Source organism: Myxocyprinus asiaticus, chromosome 17 (assembly GCF_019703515.2).
Source record: "Myxocyprinus asiaticus isolate MX2 ecotype Aquarium Trade chromosome 17, UBuf_Myxa_2, whole genome shotgun sequence".
Lineage (NCBI taxonomy): Eukaryota > Metazoa > Chordata > Actinopteri > Cypriniformes > Catostomidae > Myxocyprinus > Myxocyprinus asiaticus.
In genome coordinates this window covers 5,365,409-5,389,771 of record NC_059360.1, presented here as the reverse complement: position 1 = coordinate 5,389,771, position 24,363 = coordinate 5,365,409, and the positions used below count along the sequence as shown (strand labels likewise).

The 24,363-nt window shown below is 38.2% G+C and overlaps 1 protein-coding gene across 1 annotated transcript in view; it reads right to left on the bottom strand.

Moving 5' to 3' along the window:
- The window catches only part of LOC127454894 (collagen alpha-1(XII) chain-like), a 141,251-nt gene that overhangs the window by 16,828 nt on the left and 100,060 nt on the right, over positions 1-24,363 (bottom strand). The window contains exons 44-54 of the mRNA XM_051722398.1: positions 22,949-23,088; positions 22,713-22,836; positions 22,313-22,456; positions 18,471-18,635; positions 18,322-18,360; positions 18,088-18,226; positions 12,101-12,243; positions 10,864-10,973; positions 3,232-3,390; positions 2,883-2,960; positions 267-353 (exon numbers count right to left, since the gene is read on the bottom strand). Of these exons, the coding sequence (XP_051578358.1) occupies positions 267-353; positions 2,883-2,960; positions 3,232-3,390; positions 10,864-10,973; positions 12,101-12,243; positions 18,088-18,226; positions 18,322-18,360; positions 18,471-18,635; positions 22,313-22,456; positions 22,713-22,836; positions 22,949-23,088 (1,328 nt within the window). The remainder of the gene's footprint in view (positions 1-266; positions 354-2,882; positions 2,961-3,231; positions 3,391-10,863; positions 10,974-12,100; positions 12,244-18,087; positions 18,227-18,321; positions 18,361-18,470; positions 18,636-22,312; positions 22,457-22,712; positions 22,837-22,948; positions 23,089-24,363) is intronic.

Here is a 24,363-nt window from a genome sequence, read left to right as displayed (position 1 = left end):
TGAGCTCATGCTGTGCTGTTAACCATAGGTAATCCCAGATGATCAATCCATGCATAGTAGCGTAGAGAGAAGAGGCCCCATCATCCTATTTCTGTATTTAATGTAAAGAGCAGGGCTGCAATTACAGCCCTGGGGCTTGGGGGGAAAACAGCCCGCCATCCCTGAACTCTGGGCCTTTTCGTCTTTATCATAAGAGGAAAGATTTGCAGTGGTAGTATGATGACTTCACAGATGGAGGAAATGTCATGGGACTCTAATGGTCTTACCTGAGGGCCAGCCGGGCCTGGAGGACCAACACTGTCCTGAGCGCATGTGCAGGAGTGAGGAAGAGCAGGACATTTGGCTTCATCTCGCTACAGAACAACAACAGGGAGAAAACTGAAGATGCTGAATTTGTTAAACACAGGTTTTCGGTTGCCTTTGTTTGTATATAAATTAAGAAAAAATCAATAATGGGGGGGCCTGGGTAGCTCAGCAAGTATTGATGCTGACTACCACCCCTGGAGTCGCGAGTTCAAATCCAGGGTGTGCTGAGTGACTCCAGCCAGGTCTCCTAAGCAACCAAATTGGCTCGGTTGCTAGGGAAGGTAGAGTCACATGGGGTAACCTCCTCATGGTCGCGATTAGTGGTTCTCGCTCTCAATGGGGTGCGTGGTAAGTTGTGTGTGGATCGCGGAGAGTAGCATGAGCCTCCACATGCTGGGAGTCTCTGCAGTGTCATGCACAATGAGCCACATGATAAAATGTGTGGATTGACTGTCTCAGAAGCGGAGGCAACTGAGACTTGTACTCCGCCACCCGGATTGAGGTGAGTAAACGCACCACCACGAGGACCTACTAAGTAGTGGGAATTGAGCATTCCAAATTGGGGAGAAAAAAAATCTATAACTTTAATAATGTAATAATAAAGAAATGTAAAATGTAATAAAATACAATATAATTAACATTAAATTAAATACAAATCAAATAAATTAACCCTCTATTGCACACATTATGAAATTATTGTATAAAAATTGTTGTTTAATTTATTTACTTTATTTTTTTATTTTTTATTTATTTTTTTCATTTTTCTTGCAAAAAATGGACCTCATTACTAAGTCAAAAACAAAATTAAAAAAATAATATTTTTTTAATATAACAATTTTAGGTATGCTGCTAGGAGGTAACATTGTGTGACAATAGAAAGAAATGTATTTAAATATTTGAAGTGAAAATGAGTGACTATACTTTTTGTGGATGTCACAATACTTAATATATACACTACCAGTCAAAAGTTTTGAAACACTTGACTGAAATGTTTCTCATGATCTTAAAAATCTTTTGATCTGAAGGCGTATTCTTAAATGTTTGAAATTAGTTTTGTAGACAAAAATATAATTGTGCCACCATATTAATTTATTTCATTATAAAACTAAAATTTTATTAAAAAAAAAAAATGTTTTTGAAATTGATGACTTGGACCAAATAATAAAGAAAAGCAGCCAATAAGTGCCCAACACAGATGGGAACTCCTTCAATACTGTTTAAAAAGCATCCCAGGGTGATACCTCAAGAAGTTGGTTGAGAAAATGTCAAGAGTACATGTCTGCAAATTCTAGACAAAGGGTGACTACTTTGAAGATGCTAAAATATAACACAGTTTTGATTTATTTTGGATTTTGTTTAGTCACAACATAATTCCCATAGTTCCATTTCTGTTATTCCATAGTTTTAATGACTTTACTATTATTCAAAAATGTGAAAAATAAAAATTATAATAAAGAATGAGTAAGTGTTTCAAAACTTTTGACCAGTAGTGTATGTATGAATATATATATATATATATATATATATATATATATATATATATATATATATATATATATATATATATATATAAACTGTTAAACAATTGTATTACACATTTTCTGCTATATGCTAAAGAATTATCTGGTAATTAACTTTTTACCTAAGTTTAATTTAAATGTTAAGTAAATACTGTACTAAAAAAGTTTGAAACAAATGAATTAATAAAAGTTAGTACAAAAACAAAACAAAACAAAAAACAATCTAAATAAAAAGCATAACATATGACAACTGCAATATTCTCTATAATGGCAGTGTGACATCACTGCACAGGTGAACTATATCCATTTCACTGAAGCACCATGTTGCTTTTAGGCAACAAACACATTTGAACAAAATATGATTCTAAATGTTTTGAAATGAAATCTTCTTACTAACATATATTACTATATATTTTTTTTCAATTTCGACCACCAGGACGTATTTTAACAAACAAAAAGCATGTTGTTGCTTAATTCAAAGTCATCCTTTTATTTTTAACCATATCATTTCCATCTTACCTATATCATGTTATTGCAAATTAAAGAAAATTGGTTTGTTCCCTGGCATTGTGCAATAGAAGGTTAAAAAAATGCACGTTACTTATTTAAAAAGTAACTCAGGCACTATGCTTGTATTTTCCCCAACACACAATGTGATTGTGGTCACATTGTGATGAGTGTCATGAAATACAAATAGCCTCTAGGCTTGATTTAAAGTTAACTTTTTGAACTCTGAGCCCTTTCAGCGCTTTAGAGCAAGACACTTAATGACATATTGCTCCAGGGGGACTGTCCAAAGATACAGTAAGGGGAAGGGCAATCACAGAGAAAGGGAAATTGTATTGAAACACGACTACTTGGATCTTGACAGCTGTGTTTAGGGGAAGGAAGCTGCCCCTGCTCTAATTACAAACATCTTTTTATCAGCTTGGGTTATACAACATAAGTGTGCTTTTACTGAAAGCCTTCAGCGGTCTGACTAGACAGCAAACAAAATCTCAGAGAAGCAGAACGCCCACCCCCTAAGATGACAGTCCATATACAATCCCTCCTTACCATTGCTGGAATATCACAACATTTGTCTCGACTTGTCCAGCCCAAACTGCAGACAATATCAAACATCTGGAGCTGGAACTGAAAGAGGGGGAAAAGTGAACACAAACGGATGTTACAGATGGCTTCCATTGAGCGGTGGGCCTTGAAAAGGCATGACTACATGCACCCAACAGTGTGTTTGAAAGGAATACAGACAGAATCGAATCAGTTCAAGCATGAATGGGTGGGAGGATGTGAAAGATCTTAAATGAATATGAGTGGACAAAGGAAATGGCAGGGTTGGCTCATAATAGTTTAGCTGTGTTTAGATCTTTTGTTTTAGGAAAGAGAATGAGCAATTTGTACTTACTGTGGTCGACTGCTTCTTTGAACCGCCAGACTTTGCCATTTTGCCAAGGACTTCATAGCCATCTGTGGAGATGTTGTTGGCCGCTTTGATCTCTTTTTCAGCCACTTCTTGGCAGTCAATGTTCAGTTTGACATTTTCCGGTGAAATTGAGATGTGAAGCTGCAAAAATAAAAATCATTAGTGAAAATACCACAGTAATGCAATCCAACCATCAGTTAAATCATTACTCACTCAGTAATCTGGACATCTTGGCTTGGTTCATACATCTCTTTGAAAGGGAATCACAAAACTGATTGACAAAAGTATGTGAAACTCATTCGACCCAAATCCATCCTCCCATTATCCCTAAGAACACTGACTCTACAGCCTGTAATGGTCTAAAATGTATATCTAGATTTTTTAATTTTCGAAAGAAAATATTATTGGTGCTTGTCGCGCAAAATTCGGCACCACAATGCTAGGGTGTTGTGGATGATTGCATACTGGAAGGGCATACTGGTTGCATACTCAAATTTTTTAGCCTATCCAACTTAAATTCTTTTTGGTTTTTGTTGTCTGAACAGGACAAAAACGTATGAAATCAGCTTTTTTACAAACCTGATCCAAATCACATTTACATTTGATAAAGGGATAGTTTACCTAAAAATTAAAATTCTTTCATCATTTACTCACCCCCATGCCATCCTAGATGTGTATGACTTTCTTTCTCCAGCAGAACACATTTGAAGAAAAATAGAAAAATATCTTAGCTCAGTAGACCCTTAAAATACAAGTGGATGGTGATCTAATTTTTGAAGCTCAAAAGATCACATCGGTCTCTTGTGTGAGGTATTCGCATCGGCATGCTATGAACGTAATCTCACATTTTTCTCTCAGTTGAGACAAAGCTTCTGTACAGCATTCCTCCTACTCAGTTGTAAACAGCACTGCTCATCTGGGTGTGTCGCAAGTGCATCTGTTCTCACATGCCAATGCAATTCCGTCACAAGCGCATATTGCTGCTGACCGGAAGCGATGATTTATAGTTAAAAAGTACTTAAATATTGATCTTTTTCACAGAAAAATCAATCGTTTTTCTTTAGAAGACATTCATTTAACCAGCGGAGTCATCTGGATGACATTTATGCTGTTATTCTTTTTGGAGCTTCAAAGGTCGGATCACCATCCACTTGCATTTTAAGGACCTACCGAGCTAAGATATTTTTCTATTTTTCGTTAAATGTGTTCTGCTGAGGAAAGAAAGTCAAACACACCTGGGATGGCATGAGGGTGATAAAATGATAAGAACATGCATGTAAATGCACTCAACACACCTCTCTTTAACAAGCTGCACGATATGAGGTACTATTCATGTATGTAGCACAAATAATGTGGGATGAGTTATGTGCCAAAGGTTAATACTTTGAGTTAGGGGTTTAAAAAAATAATGAGCATTAGTGAGGAATTAGAAATTAGTTCATCATGTTAAGCCATGCCAGCAGTAGAACACAAATAAGAAAATTCATATCAGCAGAATCACCTTTAATGATAATATTAGATGGTTTACCAACCTTAATTTCAACTTTGAATATACTAAGTGAATCTAAATGTGGATACAACCACCAAAATGACTTTTCCATCCTATTTGGGGGGATACGTTTTCTTTAGATGTAGCGTCACCACATCTTGCTATTATATCATTCTGTGGCTAACCATCAAATGTGCTCATGTTCCCCTGTCTGACAAGCTGTAATACATCTGATATTCTTCCTCTGTTGATCGGCATTCCACAGACAATGTCATATTTCTTGGCAAATGCTCACCACAATACCGTCAACATCTTTGGCAACCAAATCCAGTATTTGGCTGCCCACAAGAGAAAGGGTCTGAACTTCTGGCTTGGATGTAGCTACTCATATGGAAATCTTTGGAAGCTTGTCCAAATAGTACGTTAAATAGCTCATGGGGAGATGAAAATACAATAGACATTACTTAAGAATCTGAATCCTGAGAGTACATTTTTGCTAGAGGGAAAATTGAATTTCATTGGAATGGGCCAAAGAACATTGCTATTTCATTCGGTTGTGCTGTATACGGTGCCTTCATGCCTGCTTCGTTCAACCCCCTCTGGCTACCGTGGGTGTCTTCATATGCCCACCATGTGGTTTCATTTAGTTGCTCTGCTCTAGTCTTCCCCCTCTCTTGTCAGGCTTTCATTATATCTATCTGCCTCCATTTCATAGTTGCATGATTGGCTGACCAACTTCTCCCTCCATTTTCTCTAACTTCAGTCAATGAATTCAGTGTGTAAAAAAATCACATTTCCGAAAGTAAGCAGTGTCAAGCAGCTATAATTTTCAAATTTTTCCATTTGGCTCTTCCAAACTTTATTGAGCTGCCTTGCTGTCTACTGTCTACATAGGCAGCAAATTTTCAAGGCACATCCTAACCTAAATTTAACCTCATACATTTTTATGTAATACGCATACACACACTACAACTGCTTTGTGATTTTCTTTAATACAGTCAGCTTCAAGCACATGCGCAGACAATGCGTACAGATGATGGGATGCGCATGGACTGTGCTAACGATTAAATTTACATCACCCGAATGGGTGATTCTCATGAAACCTGTCAAGAAAATGTCCTGGTCATATTTAAAGGTGCTCTAAGTGATATTAGCCATTCTGGAATTTCCACAAGCTGAGCCGTTGGATTATCCGTGCCCCCTCTTTCCAAAACCCTGTACTCCGAACATACCAAATGAGCTTTATTGAGACCGACATCGAGCAGATGCGCGATGACGTGATAAGATGCGTGGATTGATGGTCTCAGACGCAGTGGCAACTGAGATTTGTCCTCTGCCACACAGATTGAGGCAAGTCACTATGCCACCACGAGGACTTAGAGCGCATTGGGAATTGGGCATTCCAAATTGGGGAGGAAAGTGGATAAAATAATAATAAATAAGTAAATAATTTAAACACTCACAGTGGCTACAATTTCTTTGGAAGTGACGATTTCATCCTTTTAAACACCCTTAGATGGAAACGCAGCTTTATTCGCACATTGTTTTTGCGATATGCTTTTCACATAAATTAAATTTGCAACTTGGATGGAAACATAGCTACTGATACTATTGCAAAGATGAGTGTATAAAAGTGTTAATGTGCAGAATAAAGACAAAAAAATGATGATAGGCTTACTTTGGGCAGATATGTGACTGGCTTTTTCGGCAGATTGCACATGAGTGAATGGGCACTTGAGAGAATTTTAGAAGATTTAATTCCTTTTGTAGACTAATAAAAAAAAATTGCATGACATGGTCTTGGAAAATGTCTCTACGTGAACGATCGTACAGATGTAGATACATTTGCACCAGCTCACTAATAACTCTGCACGCCAGTGTGTTCGTGTTGACTGATTTTGACTAACTGAACAAGATAAACAGAATTATATGTCAACCTCAAGGTAGAGTTCCAGGTCACACCTACTGATCACGTGGACCAATGGCAGAAAGAAGGTGTTTAGCAGCCAGTAAGAAGTTTTCCTAAAAGTTTGCCCAGGCGAGCTGTTACGAAACAACGAAACGTATGCAAAAACACCATCTTTTTGGCCAAATTTTGTTCTAAATGACGTCACACCCATTCGTTCTTTGATGTCGTATGAAGCATATCAGGGCCTTAAAAATGCTGTCTAGGTACTGTAGGAAGCTCACTATAATTTGGAACATAGCTTCTGTGTTCCTAGCAGAATCCATTAAGCAGGGTAAGAATGCTATGCCTCAAGACATGGCCTCCAAATCTACAGTAAATAGGAAAGCTTTCATTAAATTTAGCTTCTATAAAAGGAGTGATATACAATGAATAAAGGGCCACTTTTCTTTATGGTATTATGCGGTTGACCAAAGAAGACCTTTAATAGCTTTTTTATTTCCTATGGCTCACTAACTGTTCTTGTTAAACAGTATACTGGCACAGCATACAGACTTTTGTCAACATTGAGTTCTTACTGCTGATAATAATGGGTTTTTGGTAGAGTTCGTTTCTGAAAACATCAAGCAAAGAAATCAACTACTAGTAATCCATAATTCCATACACCCAATCTGAATTTGCCGTAGCACAATGGTCAATACCATTATAGTACACAGTACACTGATGAGCCAAATCATTAGCAACACCTGCCTAATATACTGTTGGTCCTCCACGTGCCACCAAAACAGTAACGACCCACCAAGGCATGGATTCTGCAAGACCCCTGAAAATGTCCTGTGGTATGTGGCACCAAGACATTAGCAGCAGATTCTTCAAGTCCTGTAAGTTGCGAGGTGGAGCCTTGTAATTGTTGCTCAATTGGATTGAGATCTGGGGAATTTGGAGGCCAGGGCAACACCTTGAACTCTTCATCATGTTCCTCAAACCATTCCCGAACAATGTGTGCAGTGTGGCAGGGTGCATTATCCTGTTGAAAGAGGCTACTCTCATCAGGGAATACCATTGCCATGAAGGGGTGTACCTGGTCTGCAATGATGTTTAAGTAGGTGGCACGTGTCTTCCACATGAATGGCCGGACCCAGGGTTTCCCAGCAGAACATAGCTCAGAGCATCACAGTCCCTCCACTGGCTTGTCGTCTTCCCACAGTGCATCCTGGTGCCGTCACTTTTCCAGGTAACCGGCACACACGTGCATGGCCATCCACGTGATGTAAAAGAAAACGGGACTCATCGGACCAGGCAACCTTCTTCCACTGCTCCAAGGTCCAGTTCGGTGCCCATTGTAGGCACTTTCGACGGTGGACATTGTCATCACGGGCACTCTGACTGGTCTATGGCTACGCAGCAGGGTGCAATGCACTGTGTTGTTGTGACACATTCCTCCCATAACCATCATTAACAATTTCTGTGACTTGTGCCACAGTAGACCTTCTGTCGGTTCGGACCAGACGGGATAGTCTTCGTTGCCCTCACGCATTGATGAGCCTTGGGCACTCAACACCCTGTCGACGGTTTGTGGATTGTCCCTCCTCCGACCACTGTCATTAGATACTCACCACTGCTGACCGGGAGCAGTCCACAAGCCTTGCCATTTCAGAGATGCTCTGACCCAGTCATCTGGCCACAACAATTTGCCATCAGGTCTTTACTCCTGCCAATTTCTCCTGCATTCAACACGCTGACTATGAGAACTGATTGTTCGCTTACCATAAATCTACCCAGACCTTGACATGTGGCCTTGTTTGGAGATGATCAACGTTATTCGCTTCACCTGTGAGTGGTCATAATGTTTTGGCTCATCTGTGTATATTATTATATACCAATATAATCCATATTATGTTGAAAGGCAGTATGGATTATGGTGCAAGGTGTCTTCTAGAAATATACCTGCTTTTGTGAAACACAACAGGCTGGTATATTACATTAACGAGGTTCAGAACACACCAGCTAAAATCAAATCATATAAAATATAACTTTCCTATAGATCAAACTCACTCACTCAAAGAAGTCCAACATTACTGGTCAAAGAGCAGATAAGACAAGATGGTCTGAAAGTCATACTGTAGACCTTATAACATTATTACTAAAGGTATATAGCAATTTTATTGCTTTAAAAATAAATAAATTGTCATACAATAAGAGTATAGAGCTGTAAAATTAATATGAACATAAATTTCAACAAACATTGATATATTAAAGAGACACATTACATTAATGTTCCCTTTATTAAGGGTTTATAAAGGGTACATTAATGACTAACAAGTGACTAACAAATCATTCACAAATGCATTATAAATCATTGATACACAGTTATGACAACATGAATAAAAAAGTGTAACTTTCATTAATACTTGCCAAATAGTTACTCTAGCATTTTAACGGACATGTTATAAATGCTTAATAAATACACTTGTTCATGTTTATTATATTCATAAACATAAAATGCCCTAATTCATGTCACAATGCAGCAAAAATAGACCATTATAGAGAGATTAAAAGTAGGCATTATGTACTTTTGCTTTTCGTACCATAGGTGTCCTCCTTAAATTAAGCTACATTTGAATAGGTTACTAATGCTGAATATGTGTTAAGTATTTATAAAATGTGAGGTACAATGGCTCACTATATGTCAGGTATAGCATGAAAGTCCCCCTTTTTTATTCATGTTGTTATAACCATATATCAATGATTTATAACGCATTTGTAAATTATTTATTAGTCATTAATAAATTCCTTTATAATTATTTAACAAAGTGAACATTAATGTGAAGTTTTACCAGGAGATCCAATTTATGTTTTTGGACACCACAAGTGGCATGTTATTGTTTCTATGTAGATAAATAGGATTACATGTTTCTGGCTTTGTTGAACATACAGAGAAAGAGGGAGAAGGAAGGAAGTGTTTTAATCAACATTGCAGAAGTATTATAGGTTGCTAAAACCAAAATGTTTTCTTTCCATGTAACCAGTCTGTAATCTCCTGACCAGGTTGGTCATCTAAATACCACCTTGGCTGAGAACTGTTATCCCCAGCAATGCCAATGTTGCTGAACATTGCCACTATATCAAACCAATGGCTTTCTGCTCTAAACCTGGACCAAAAATAGATGCTCAGAGATAAGTCACAATTCAGAATGCACAACTACATCAGTATGACAATGAAATATTAGTAATTATGTCCATTGCTCAAGCTGTGCTTTTCGATTTCTCAAATATACAGCTCTCTCACTTGTGGTCTTAAAATTAGTAATCCTTTAAATATGATTTTCCAGCATGCACTTACTATACCAAAACATCTAAATCCCAGCTAGTATAAATTACAGTCTCCTGATTGTCAGACTTGTTTTAAGTTTTCCATTAAACTATGTAAGCAGTCATGTTTTACTTTAAAGAGACTCTCGCTTGTTTTAGGCTAGAATAACCTTAAAACCCTTTATATAAAAACAACACCATTAACGTCCTCTTTTAAAACATTATAATAAATGATTGATGTTTCCAATTCTCATGAGCTATTTCACCATGTGCAGTGTTCGACTGCTCTTGGACAAATCTACAAATCTGATCTTACTTAAGAATAATGACTGCTGAGTCTAAAGCTATATGTGCACCATATGGGCCATTAAAACATTGCAATTCAAATCGAAAGGCAAAATCAACAGCAACACATCTTTAATTGAGCTCCAAGGAGTAAAACTGTATCCTTAGTTGGACACTTGTTCTGAATCTATTGGCCGAGAAATATCACAATCCTTAAACACTTAAATTCATTTTTAATATCAGACTTTACTACTTTTCGGGTACTTATATTCATTCATAGAAATCCATCGGCTTTCTTAATGTGCTGTAACTGGCGGTAGTATAGAAGGCCACTCCCAGATCAAATTTAACAGCCGATTAAAATACACAAGACATCCAATTAAAACAAAAGACATCCAATGACTGATATCAGCCATTCCATCTATGGAACAAAGACTGCATTTGAATCCAAATTAGAGGTCATCATGACTCAATTTTATCATTTTATTGTGAGTCAATGCTGGCCAAGTTTTCAAGACACTCAAATGTAAATGTCTGACTATGTTGTCTATCACAAATAATACGTTTACTAAAGCTTTTTGAATGGCCAAGTACGCATCCAATGTAAGTAAAATCATTCTACCTTGTGGAAACTGCCGTGGAAGATTTTCTTCACGTGGACACTGTCAAAGGAGATTTTCTGAATTTCACCTCTGGTGTCCTTATTGTAGAATGAAATGACTCGACTGGAGGCTGAGAGCATATAAAACACACTATCAGATCTCTCTTACTGACTGCCAGGCTTAATATGGCAAAAAGAAAAACACAATGGGGTAGGCAGTATGACCAAAATCTTATATCACAGCATACGTAATTTAATATCACGGTAATGGTATACAGTGGCACCAAAAAGTATTTGGACACTTAAGAAACATTAAATAAAATGTTTTAATGATCTCTTTGTAGTATATAACTAAATATCAAACCAAGTCTCATTTATCTTGAAGACATATAGCACAAATGCACTATTCAAGCAAAACATTTCACAAAAATAATTTAGGTTTCAAATGATAAAACCATAGATATTTTGTTAAAAAATTAGGACGAATAGTATTTGGACACTTTCTGGTTGTCAAACTTAGTGCAACGTTCATAGTGAATGTGATGAAATACACCTGTGGTTACTCTACAGGCACACTGGTGTAAACTTGAGGGAAACTGAAAACCACCTTGGCACCAATTGATTAAAAGTAATTGAACAAAAACAAAAAAAGATTCAAAGTAAAGGTAATTTTGAGAAAAGGTCTAGCATCATTTTTTGTTTGCACAAGCCATTTGGTTTTATTTATTTATTTTTATCTGATGCATTTGTGCAAGTGTGTAATAATGTGCCTTAAGTATCCAAATACTTCTAGGGCCAATTTAATTATTTTTGCTGGAAGTTCAACTAAAATATAATATTTTAATAACCATGTGGTTATGCATATTTTTGGAAAAACCAGTAAATTAAATACTCTACAAATGAAAGGTTCTTAATATCATTTGATTATTTCCTATTTTTTTTTCGTCATTGCTCTGCAATTTTAAACATAACTATTGCAGTAAAAGCAGTGTATCAAAATCTCAATCAGTTGACACATTTCTACTTTTGCACAGTGTATACCATCATACCACCCACCCCTAAAACACAACAAGAAATTTCCATGTTAATTTTGGAGTTTTCAATATGCATTTCTGAGCAACTACTGTAGTAAATCACTATAACCCTGAAATCTGGGATCCATTAACAATGTCTACATTTCTAAATGAGTTTTAACAGACTCCACAGTGTCTGCATGCTAACTGCAAACACACAACACTTAAGAAAAAACGGTCCTTACGGTCAATGGTAAGTCCGACCTCTGGGTTGTTATTCTTATCTGCAATCTGCCATATATCAAACGCATCCTTGGTAGTGTCAGGGAGGAGACGGAAGAGAAGGATGATGGTGTAGGAGGGAGGAAGACCATCTGGATGGATTTCCCTTTAAAGAAAAATAGATCTTTTCAATACAGCTTAGTTATCAATGCTAAGACATTTATTAGAATTTCAGGGGTAGTCCTATTACATAGCTTTTGTCCAATGAAGAGTGTACAATCTAGAAATGAAAGGATTCTGATGGTACCATTTGGGGTTTCTCAGATGCCACACTGGTGGAACCCTCTGTGGAAGTTTTTGGCACCCTTTAACCCTTAAATGCATAACTTGAGTCTTTAGTGACCCCGGAATTCATTCCACCAAATTTACCTAATTCATTTTTTGGAGTTATACCCCCACCTCTTCAGTATTCCTCTTATTAAATGCTAACGGCTTGATTACCAAAAGTGTATAGGGTCGTTAGATATGAGGTATGTTATAGACCCGAGATATGTTATAGTGTCGCAATACATTTTGAAACAATTTCATATCTATATATTGTACGTTTATTATCATAGGATATTTATTTTGTTGTTTATTGCAAGACAAATGAGTAATGACTAAGTTCAGACATGAAAATCTAAATGGCACAAGCTGATGGGTTCGAACTTGTTATCTGTTAGCCAATCAGCTCGCTCACATGTGATATGTCAAGCCAATCAGCTCACACGGTGTAAGCTGATAGGTCAGTTGACGTGTAATCGGGTAGCCAATCAACCTGTGTTCTCTCTCTTTGCCAAACATTTAAATTTGCAAGAGTTTTCTCAAAAACTCCCCAGCTCCACTTGACTAGATCTGTTACATGGGGATTGTACTTAAGTCTAATTGTGTAGCAGCACATCATAAATGCTTGATTCAGTTATGTCTCTGTATTTTCTAGCAGTAGCAATCTCTGCAGCAGCAGCAGAGTAGCAGATCTAAATCTTTCAGAGAGTTGTCATGACTGAACTACATTCATACAAATGACTACTATATCATGTTGATTTTCTGCGCAACAGTGGTGAATTATCAGTATCTCATATGCGTGTACACACACGTTATACATGCTATTTTTGACTTAAGTGGTGATTTGACATTGCAATTTGATGATGAAACAACTTGGAAGTTGAACACATGTACAGTATGATATGACTATAGCCATTTACTGTAGGTAAACTACTGAAATTCTGAAGAGGTGCATCTGTTTAAACTCAAAAGTGCCTTTTAGAAATACATATGTGTAGCTTAATATGGGTTTACATAAGCCAGTTGCATCTCATAAAATTTCATTGTGGAAGTAATGAGGAAGTTCTATCATTTGTTGCATTATCATGCTTTTCTGTTATTTTCTAATTGTCTTGAAAATGCATTGAAAATGTTGCACTGTCTGGGCATTTTGTATATCCATTTGTTACAGATATATATGCCAGGTTTCTAAAGACCTGAGAAACTATAATCATGCTTGGTGAAACATCCATGCATTTAAGGGTTAAAGGCCATCTCAAATGTCCTATTTATATACTCCAAGAACTTCAACATTTATTTAATTTATGATGGGGATATCGAGTAACCATTATCTCAGAACTATTGACAATCTATAGAGCTTCTCTAAAATGGAACCCCAAATGGTGTCTTGAGAATTTTTTATTTTTTACTGTGATGGTTGGGAATATTGCATGTGTCTGATGACAGTTACCAGAAAGACTCCATACAGCTTAATTTGTTGTGGTGTCAAACCAGACAAAGATTCATGTACCATCTTCTGACAAAAACAAAAAGAGAGAAATGGCTCCCAGTCTCAAGGAATTGCAACATATTGAAAGAATTTTCCCTCATCTGGTGCTAGAAATGTTCCTATTTGTACAGCTGCTTACCAACGCACAAATACAAATCATTATAGACAAATTAATCAAGCATGCCTTGGCAAGAGACCTTTTTCTGAATTATTAAGCAGCTCTTCAATTGCCTCAGGACCATTTGAGGTACACTTCCTGATCTAAGGGTGTTTAAGTTTACAAGAAACCGCAGCTCATTTTACTTCCACAACATGACATTACATAGGATATTCAGCTAGGCCAGGACATGATTTTAACCGTCAGGAATTAATTGGATCATGAAAAGTGGCTGTTCACCAGAATGAAGCTGAATGTAAGTTCACTCTGAATTGTGGAGGACTATTTCCCTCCTGAAACAATAACTATTTGGTTACTGTTTAACATTAACCAATAGCATGCATGAGATGAAAAGTGGAAAGTGTTTCGAGGTGGAGCAAGTAATTATGTTTTGATGAAAGGCCTCAAAGACCATCTTTTTTTCCTTTGGAATAATGTGTACCAATGAATCATACATAATAAGTCCAGGAAAGTGTAATAAGAACATTATTAGGGTTAATTATTATTTAACCAGTTGAGGTGTTACCCACCTTTGAGGGGTCTCGGTTGTAAAGCTGAGCAAAAGTGAAGGGTCTGTCTGCGTTCTGCAAGACTACTACAATTTACGCCCACTTCAATGAACAAGTGAAATGCTGAGGTCTTGCAACCGTTGGATGTCATATTCATACACTGTGTTTGTTGTGTTTATTTGGAGTCCCTGCAGCAACCCTACCACTACACCTATCCTTACATCTAAACCTAATCATAACCCTATCCCTATACCTAACCCTAACCACAAATATTAAAACTAAACAGTTTGTAAAATTATTAAATATATTACAACTTAAAAGTTCTATAGAATACAATCATACTGCCATATTACTAGGTAGCGACATTGATGAGAAAACTGATGAAAATGAAGAGGAGAAGAAACTATGCTAAGGTAATAGGCTAACCAGTTAGCTTGTGAACTAACTGAAGAAAACAGAACAGAAATATTTAATTTAACCATTTATATCTTTGGTACCTATGTGGCTGTCACAAGTCAAATGAACAAGAGAGTCGTACCTGAAGACTTGGAAGGTGAACTAATCATTTCTGTTTCCTGTACAGAGCCTATGCGGCTGTCCCGCGTCAAATGAGTGAATCACTCTCTGAGACTAGTTTTTTCGAGTCATATAAACGATTAGTTCAATATATTAGTTCAATATAGTATCTATATATTCATGAATGATTTTCATGAACTGTGATTTTCATCTCATCACTAGCAGATACACTTGGAGCAAAATGCTCAAGGTGTCACAAGTTGTGGTAGTGAAGATGAAGAGGCGAGAGTGGCGATGTATCTATATGCAGGCTTTAATGAAGAAGATGAAGATATAAGATAACGTGGCATGCCATAAACAAAATCAACAAACTAACACAAGCTTTACATGGACAAGAACTGACAAAGAATGAACAACACAGGAGGGTATTTATACACAACAGAACAAATGAGGGGATGACAGACAGGTGAGGACGATTAGGAACAGCTAGTTGTGATAAGGGGAGTGCACTATGGGAAATGGTGTCCAGGGGGAAACTTCAAAATAGAAGGTGGAGGCATGAGAGGCTCGAGCGGCAGAGCCATGGAATAAAGAGCCAAGGAAGGCGGAGTCATGGAAGGTGAAGCCGTGAGAGGCTCGAGGGGCAGAACTGGGGATCCTAGTGCCCGGAGCCGAAGGCTCGAACGACCAGGGCGGAGCCGGAGGCTCGGAGGACCAAGGCAGCGCCGAAGGCTCGGAGGAATGAGGTGGAGCCAGTGGGGCTGAGGACCAAGGCGGAGCTGGGGGGAAGGAGGTCCCTGGTAGAGCCGAAGGTGGAGCCAGGTGACCAACTGACCAAGGCGGAGCTGGAGGGACGAAGGACTCCGGTGATGTCAGCGGCCCACGGTGGAGATGAGGGGACGTAGGGCCAAGGTGATGAAGAGGGATCGGAGGGCCAAGGGAGGGTGAAGGGTAGTCAGGGTGGGGATCAGCGTGGGAATAAAGTCCAACTTGGCGAGCGCTGGGTCTGGGACAGATGGGGCTACAGGCTCTGATTCTGGGACGGACGAGACTACAGGCTCTGGGACGGTCGAGGCTACAGGCTCTGGCTCGTTAACCGAGGCAGGCATGGGCACTGGCTCGTTAATCATGGCAGGCATGGGCACTGGCTCGTTAACTGTGGCAGTCAATGAGGGAGGAGCTGTGGAAGGTTGGAGGGCATCCATTATGGGAGGAGATTCAAGGTCCTCATCCTCCTTACCCACAGAGAATGGTGAGCCGCTAAGTTTCAGAGCCTCCTCAACGTAGTAGGTAAGGGTCCAGTGAGGACCCGTCGGAGGCATCAGCTTCTTCAGTGCACTACTCAGACCAGCCCAGAAGAAATTCACTAGAGCATGGCCATCATAGTGCACCAAATTCGCTAGATGGAGAAACTTACAAACATGATCCTCAACTGGACACTCCCCCTGTTCGAGGAGGATGATCTGTACAGCTGCTAAATACACCCTTGTTGGTCAGTTCTTCTGTCACAAGTTGTGGTAGTGAAGATGAAGAGGCGAGAGAGGCGATGTATCTATATGCAGGCTTTAATGAAGAAGATGAATATATAAGATAACGTGGCGTGGCATGGCATGCCATAAACAAAATCAACAAACTAACACAAGCTTTACATGGACAAGAACTGACAAAGAATGAACAACACAGGAGGGTATTTATACACAACAGAACTAATGAGGGGATGGCAGACAGGTGAGGATAATGAGGAACAGCTGGTAGTGATAAGGGCAGTGCACTATGGGAAATAGAGTCCAGGGGGAAACTTCAAAATTAGAGTCCATTGAAAACATGAGGGAGACAGAACGTGACACAAGGGGGTGACAGCTGATGGGATGTTTTGTGTTCAGGTCTGGTGACACTGTTTTCAGCGGTTTCAGAGTGGTTCACATACATTGTGAGGGCAAAGTGCTGCCTTCACCCATTCGAGCAATTCCAAACAGTTGAACCCGCTTAAAGTTATTATAAAATTAAAAAATACAACAGAAATGTAGGATGTTACAGCGTTTCACCAGATTTGTAATTAGGAACAATGGGCTCGTTTGAGATGAGCAAATTCTGCGCAGAACTGGTCACATGTGATCTTGAAGAACTGATGAAAGAAAATCCGCCGATGCACATCTGATTTGATATGTGTGCAATGAAAGCACTTCTCCAAGGCATGCACATGCATAGAGTTCTGGGCCTCGTTACCAAATAACTATTCATTTTAGCGTTTAAGAGCATTTTCTACTAGTGATATTACAAATGTTTATTATTTTTAATTTGCGCCCAGGGTGTGAAATAGCACCCGCCACCCTCCAAATGCAACGAGGCTCAGTTCAGTTCGCAAGCTCCTCGTCTAAATGCAGGTATTTCATGCGCAAGTAATTTTGGTCATACCCGCAACAGGCAGGTAACCTGTAAGACGTCTCGGAGTGACACATGACAAAAAATGCTGTTAGTCACGCGCTTGAAGAAACTTTATTATATTTGATCATATAAGAACAGAAAAGCCCTGAAAAAAAATCAAAATATATTTGTCGGTAAATATTGCTTTTTTATTTCTGTATTGGTGCATATAAATTATATTTATTATATTATAAATTAAATACTATTCTTCTTTGTGCTCATTTAGTGGAAAAATCTGTGGAAAACACGCCTTCATTACCTTTATCTAGATTTTTATTTCATTAAATATTTTGAATGTACTTAGCTACAATTTTATGTAATTTTCCCTGGTTGGATGGTTGCTTAGGGCCTTGGATATCGTAGCTCCACCCCTGTATTTAATGGTGGCATAAAGGAAAATTTGCAAAGTCTATAACCTTATTTTGACAAGTTGAAACAACAACCGAAGAGTGACGTTGCCTCCTAAAATGGGTTTTGAGGAGATCGTAGACTGCAAAACCCTTGCAGATCGTTAAAAATCATTGTGATCACTTGGGTACTTTTACAGTCTACAGGGGAGAGAACATTCAGAACACATGCACTTGAACCTACTTTGTGGGCTGGGAAATGAATGCATCCTTATGGAGTCTGTATGCGATGTAACTGTTGAAGGATCCAGGTTCCATGGATACTCCGTTCATGTTAGCAAATGTCCTATCAGTGATGTTAAAAGCTTCCAGCATCCTGAAGCCTGCAAGATTTCATCAAAACATCAGAAATCGTACAACAGAACATATGTTATGATTGATGTGTTTTTAAGTAGAGAGAGTCTACAGTAGTTCTGACCTGGTGTTGTGAATCCATCAAGGTAAATCAAAGGACATGCTGTAAAAGAGTACAGGAAACAGAGCCAGAAATGAGTTTCCTCCCAGCTTTCAAGTTAGAAATAAAGCCAACAATGCAAACATGTAGCAATGCAGAAAATGACTTCATACTGGATGTTGCTGTTTCACAGATGAACGTAATGAGGTTGTCTTGGATCTTAGAAAATGCATCATAGTCATTAACGACAAAGACATGTCTCTCGCTGGGCTTGCTTCCAATATTCTTTAGTTCTGTCATGTCTATATCAGCGACACCCACCACAAACACACTGTAGCCTGTGGAAGACAGAACACTGAGAATGTAGAGAGCATGTACAGTAATTAGCTCAAGGTAATTAAGGATTGATCGAAGCATATCAAAGTATTAAGGACACAAAAATGAAGCCTATTTTAAGACCATCTATATTTTTTGCATTGTGACATTACCTTCATGACAATTAAAGAAATATTCTGTTGGCTCATGCTATAATCAGTATTTACAGGCATGAAAGCCACCAAAGCACTAGAGCTCAAGGGTTTTGAAAGGAAAAGACATAAGTGAATGAAAAATAAGAGTCAGTGTATGGAGGTGAACGAGAACGATTCGTTCACTTAAAAGAGTCGTTTAAATGACTGATTAGTTCATGAACAAAATATCACAGTATTTACTTTCACTAGTTGGTACATAAAGAAAAAAAAAGAGATTAATCTGAGTTTCACTGACACATCTAATTATGTTGGGTTTACCCAATACAACTTGGTTCTTTCTACACAAATTGTTTGTGTTGAGATTGCATAGTAATTTTACGTTAAAGTCGGCATGAAATCAAAATCGACCATATCGATCTATTTTCTTAATGTATGTTACTGGTCTTGTTGTGAATGATTCATCCATGCATATGTTTTATTTATTTTTATTTTTGACCTCGTAATCTTTAATCAAAATATCATAACTTGCTCTTCTGGTGATACAACTGACTCCTCTCTGGTGACGTATGCAGGACTTTGCCAATCATTTAGTCCGCTTTAACCCCGCCCCATCAGCCTGTCATGTACACAAGCCTGGCTGGCATCAAAGCTGCTAAAATGTAGAGATGAAGAGGTGTTTCGGATGTTTCCCTCCCAAAACCCTGTTCCCTACGGCAAACTACCTTGGTTATGGTCCCACTGGTGTGAATTCACACTTTGAAAGAGGAAAAACTGCAAATTTGCAGTTCTGGTTGAAGCATTTCACGCATGAGTACTACAAGGTGTGATCGCTTCATATGGAACGCATGTTGGAGAAAGCACTTGGAGTTTATTCATATTTTTTTAATGCAGGCATCTTTTGGAGGTATCTTGGGATGTACAGCACAAGTAAGTGTTCTTTTTCCCTTTATATTTAGTGTATTGTGATTCAAAACATTGAAATATTGTGATCTTTTACTCAGCTACAGCCTTGTCATAAGCACAGATGTGCTGAGTGCATTTAATGTTGTCAGATACTAAATGTGTTGAGATCACTGCTATAGCACAAGCAGCACACTGGAGGGTGTGTATGTGTGTGCGTGTCGACTGCAAACACGCATTCAGATCTGACGGTATGCAACCCCCACTTTTCACAATCCAATCAACAACCGATGCATGAAATGTCCCCGCCAAAAAAATTTTTCTCGTTTGACAAGCCGTTTCACTTGGAAATACATCACAATACAGAAATAAAGTCGGTCATAACTTCTGATTCATTGTGACTTTGAACTCATTTCAAACACGTGGAACCACTGTTCATGACTGAATCAAGTTCAGTCAAACTTGACTGAAACTTTATTAAAACTTGACTTGACTTGAATCAAGTGACTAGTGTTTATATGTTAAGGTAGTATTTGTTGTACCTTTAATTCATGCTTATTTTAAGAAAAATATCAATTGTGTAGGGACAGGATAATTAACAAAACCTTTGTATATTATGGTATTATTTTCACAAAAAATAAATAAATAAAAAATAGCTTTTTGGCTAAACTTGATTCAATTGTGGACAGTGGTTCCACGTGTTTGAAATTAATTTTCTTAACTATGTAATCTCAACACAAATTATTTGTGTAGAAAGAACCTAGCTGAATTGGGTAAACCCAACAAAATTAGATAAGTCAACGTAACTCAAATAAATCTCTTTTATTTCTTTATGTATTAGTGAATGTGAATGTTAGCATGCTAAATACATGCTGGTTGAAAGCATTACAGAGTGTAGTCTAGTAACTATAGTTTGCACAGCAAATGCTCAACAAACGACCAATCAATTTTATGTACGATATGAAAAAAATTTGTATTACACTATTGAGAATATAATGACTGTTACCACTGAGAATAATGAGAATAACAAATTCAAGAAAAAGAATTACAAACTTAAAGGTGCACTCAGTATTTTCTCCTCATTAAAAAAGTTTAGCACCTAAAGACATGAATTTTAATTTTGCAATAAATATAGGAAATCATGAGCACTCACATTAACATTAAGACACCAGTAATATCAGTAACCTTATAAAAGCTGTTTTATTCTACATGGAGAGGGTCCACACATGGGGGCTGCCATGTCAGAATCACATGACCAGCCGAATACTACTCGCTTAATCTCAGTAACCGTCCTGTTATTGGACACTTTCACTCACTGATTAAAGTAATCATGGCTGACTGTGAATACTACATTTCTACAATGGCATCTGAAACTGAAAACTACTGATTTTAAATGATGCTGCATCCAAGTCGCTAGGTGTCAGTGTAAGTCCAAGATGACACAAAGACAAAAGTTACTGAGTGCACCTTTAACCAAAAGAAATGTGTAGTGTATTGCTTATTGTTCTTAGTCATGTTTCCATCCAAATTACGAATTTAATTTATGCGTAAAATTGGAATATCACAAAAACAATTTGCAAATAAAGCAGCGTTTCCATTCGATGTGTTTAATGCTGCCTTCACATGCTATCGGAATATCGTAAATATGAGTTTTCCACTCGGAAGTTGCACATGAACGACCTCTCAAGTCGCAATTACAACTGGGAAACTCTGAGATAATTTTTATATCCCTGAGTTTCTGAGATGGGAGGAGGCGTACATTTTTTAGCATACGGTTTCTGTAGTGAATGGTAGATTTTATTCATTTTTCTAAATACAGCTAATTGTTAGTGCTTGCCATTTCGGTCATATTCATTTATGTATATCAGCAACCATTTGATGCATGTTGTACATTTTTACACTATAAAAATAGCTTTTTTTGATCAAAATGCCATTATTGGTAGCAAGCTAACACATATTATTATGTATTATGGTGTCAAAATAAAAGTTCCTCATGAAATATGTATGGCTGAACATGGCGACGCTCGTGTTTTCTGTTCTTTCCGACAACAAAGCACTTGAACGCAACGTACTCGTAATTAGCACTTCAGAAGTGGGAAGTAGGATAATTCCAATAGCACATGAAGGCAGCATTAGAGAAAAAAAATCAAAACTTCTGGGGAAATTGCCACAACAAAATTTTTTTAATACAACTTGAAGTGGCTCTTTTATTAAATGTAAAAAATTACTCGTGGTTCATAGCGCAAAGACAAAACATTTTGACGAACATCATATTTGCTAGCAATTAGCGATAGCAGTCAGGATGCCTTATGTCTGAGAGCAAAACTGTGTCATACAGATCTGAGAGGTAATAGTAGCCAATCATTTTAATGAGAGAATTTGGCATTTCAGAATATCTAGAGCAACATTTGAAATGCTATAGGATGATATTAATGATATTCTCTGAACAAATTATGTAGGCAAAGTCACAACTTTATGAAATGGTAAATATTTATAATATTTTCATTGTTGTTTATCCGCATGCCTTTTTACTAAACACAAAAATGTATCCACCTTAACCGAGCATATACGTTTTTATGTGCATGTTGGAAACTTTAGTTGCATCCAGAATTTTATGCAATATTCCAAAATCCAGCTATAGTTACCTGAATGCTGTAATTTAGCAGCACTCTTCTTCACATCATCCTGAGCACGTCCATCTGTGACTACTACCAGAACCTTTGGAACGGTCCTCCTCATACCATTGTCTGAGGTAAACACCTTCTCTCCAACATGCTTCAATGCAGCACCTGCAACATTCATACACATTAAAACAGTGCAAAAAATTTGTTTTTAAGGAATGTCACATTGGATAGACACATATAAATAATGTATACATTTCCACAGGAATGACAATCGCAGGAAATCTTGATTTTGTGTGCATTCAACAGAAATCTGGCACAATCTGCATGAACTGTTTTACCGAAAACACTATTCTGCCTGGCAAGCACTGTTATTTTCTTTCAGGAAATGCAAATCTAGACATTCATATCAATGATTTTGAACCTGTTTTGGTGTTTCCTCCTCTGTAGTTGACCATATGAAGGGCAGACAGAACCATTCCCTTGTTATGGTAGGTGTTCAGCTTGAACTCAGTTTTAGCTTCATCACTGTACTGCACAAAAGACACCTGTTTCAACAAAATGAGAGAAAGGACCAAATGAGTCACAGCGCAGCCACGCCGTCGACATGCATGTCATTGAGCACGTTGTTCATCACATGACCACTGACAGGTCCACTACCTGCATGCCGTCATGGCTGATGACATCAAATGCTCCAATCATGCTGAAAACAAACTGGCGGACTTTAGCAAAGCTCTCATCTCCAATACTCCAAGAGCCGTCGATCAGGAACACCAGGTCAGCCTTGGCACCTTTGCACACTGCCGTGGACAGAACACACAATGGAATGATTAATGGGTCAATGACATTTTTTATTTTATTTTTTGGCATGGATGTATCAGAAATATACATCCCAAATGCATTTCATACTGTGAAGATGATGATAATGAACATGTTTTCAATTTCTGAACTATAGTTCATTTTGATATATTCTGTGGGCCTTAAAGTAAAAGATATTTAGCCATTTTCTTTCCATAGATCTTAACAAAGAAAAAGACTCATTAAATGGCAAAAATTCTTGGGAATTGGAATAATATTTGTTATTATTTATTTTAGATTAATATTAAATATATATATATATATATATATATATATATATATATATATATATATATATATATGCCCGAAGCGTCACTCGCAGATCCGCAAACATGCATCCACTGTGCGTCAATGCCAGGGAAAATTTTGGAAAGAAGGCTGAGATTGGAGCTGGCTAACCAAGAGGACCCATGTCTGTCTTGAACTACTGCAAAATCTATGGCTACTCACCATCAAACGTGAGCTACTATGAGCTGGGCGGACATGATGGAGGCCGAATCCCCGGACATGCCTCCGCTGTTTGATGGGCTACTCACACAGGAGGAGGAAGGGCTGGGTGACGAGGACACAGAGGGCGATGCTAACTCTGACCTCCTCGATTTAGACATTGAAAAGGGAGGAGGAGGAAGACAAATCCCCCTTCCCTGCCCAACAGTCTAGACCCCCTAGCACGGCCAACTCGGCCTCTCAGGTGGACAATGGCCTGCATGAGGTGTGTAAATGAGCTGCGGCGAAGTTGGGCTTAGCTTGGCCTGCAGTCCAGGATGCCGAAGGAGCAGAGAGAGACCTTTACGATGGGAAAATGTTGCCACCGCGAGTCAACTCCTGCCTGCCATGCCGGGTTGCATGAAGGAGATGCCTCGCCATTGGCCTAGCCCCTTTTAGAGAAAGTTCCCTGTCAAGGGATATTTTAAGTTGGAGATTCAGGGGATGGGAGAGCTGGGGTTGACAGGACCCCCATCATCTCCACCTGAACTGACGCTCTATTTCTGCTTCCTCTCAGATTTCATTGCCAAGTAAGATGGAACGGCTGACTGCACAGCTGGCACAGCTTATGAGTTTCAAACTATTCTGTTCGGACTTTCTTCAGCCCCAAGGGTTTTCAGCAAATGTGTGTATGAAACTGTCCCCGTTATGAAACAACAGGATAAGAATATTGTCCTACATAGAAGATTATCTGATATGCTCTTTGTCGAGAGAGCAAGCAATCAAAGATG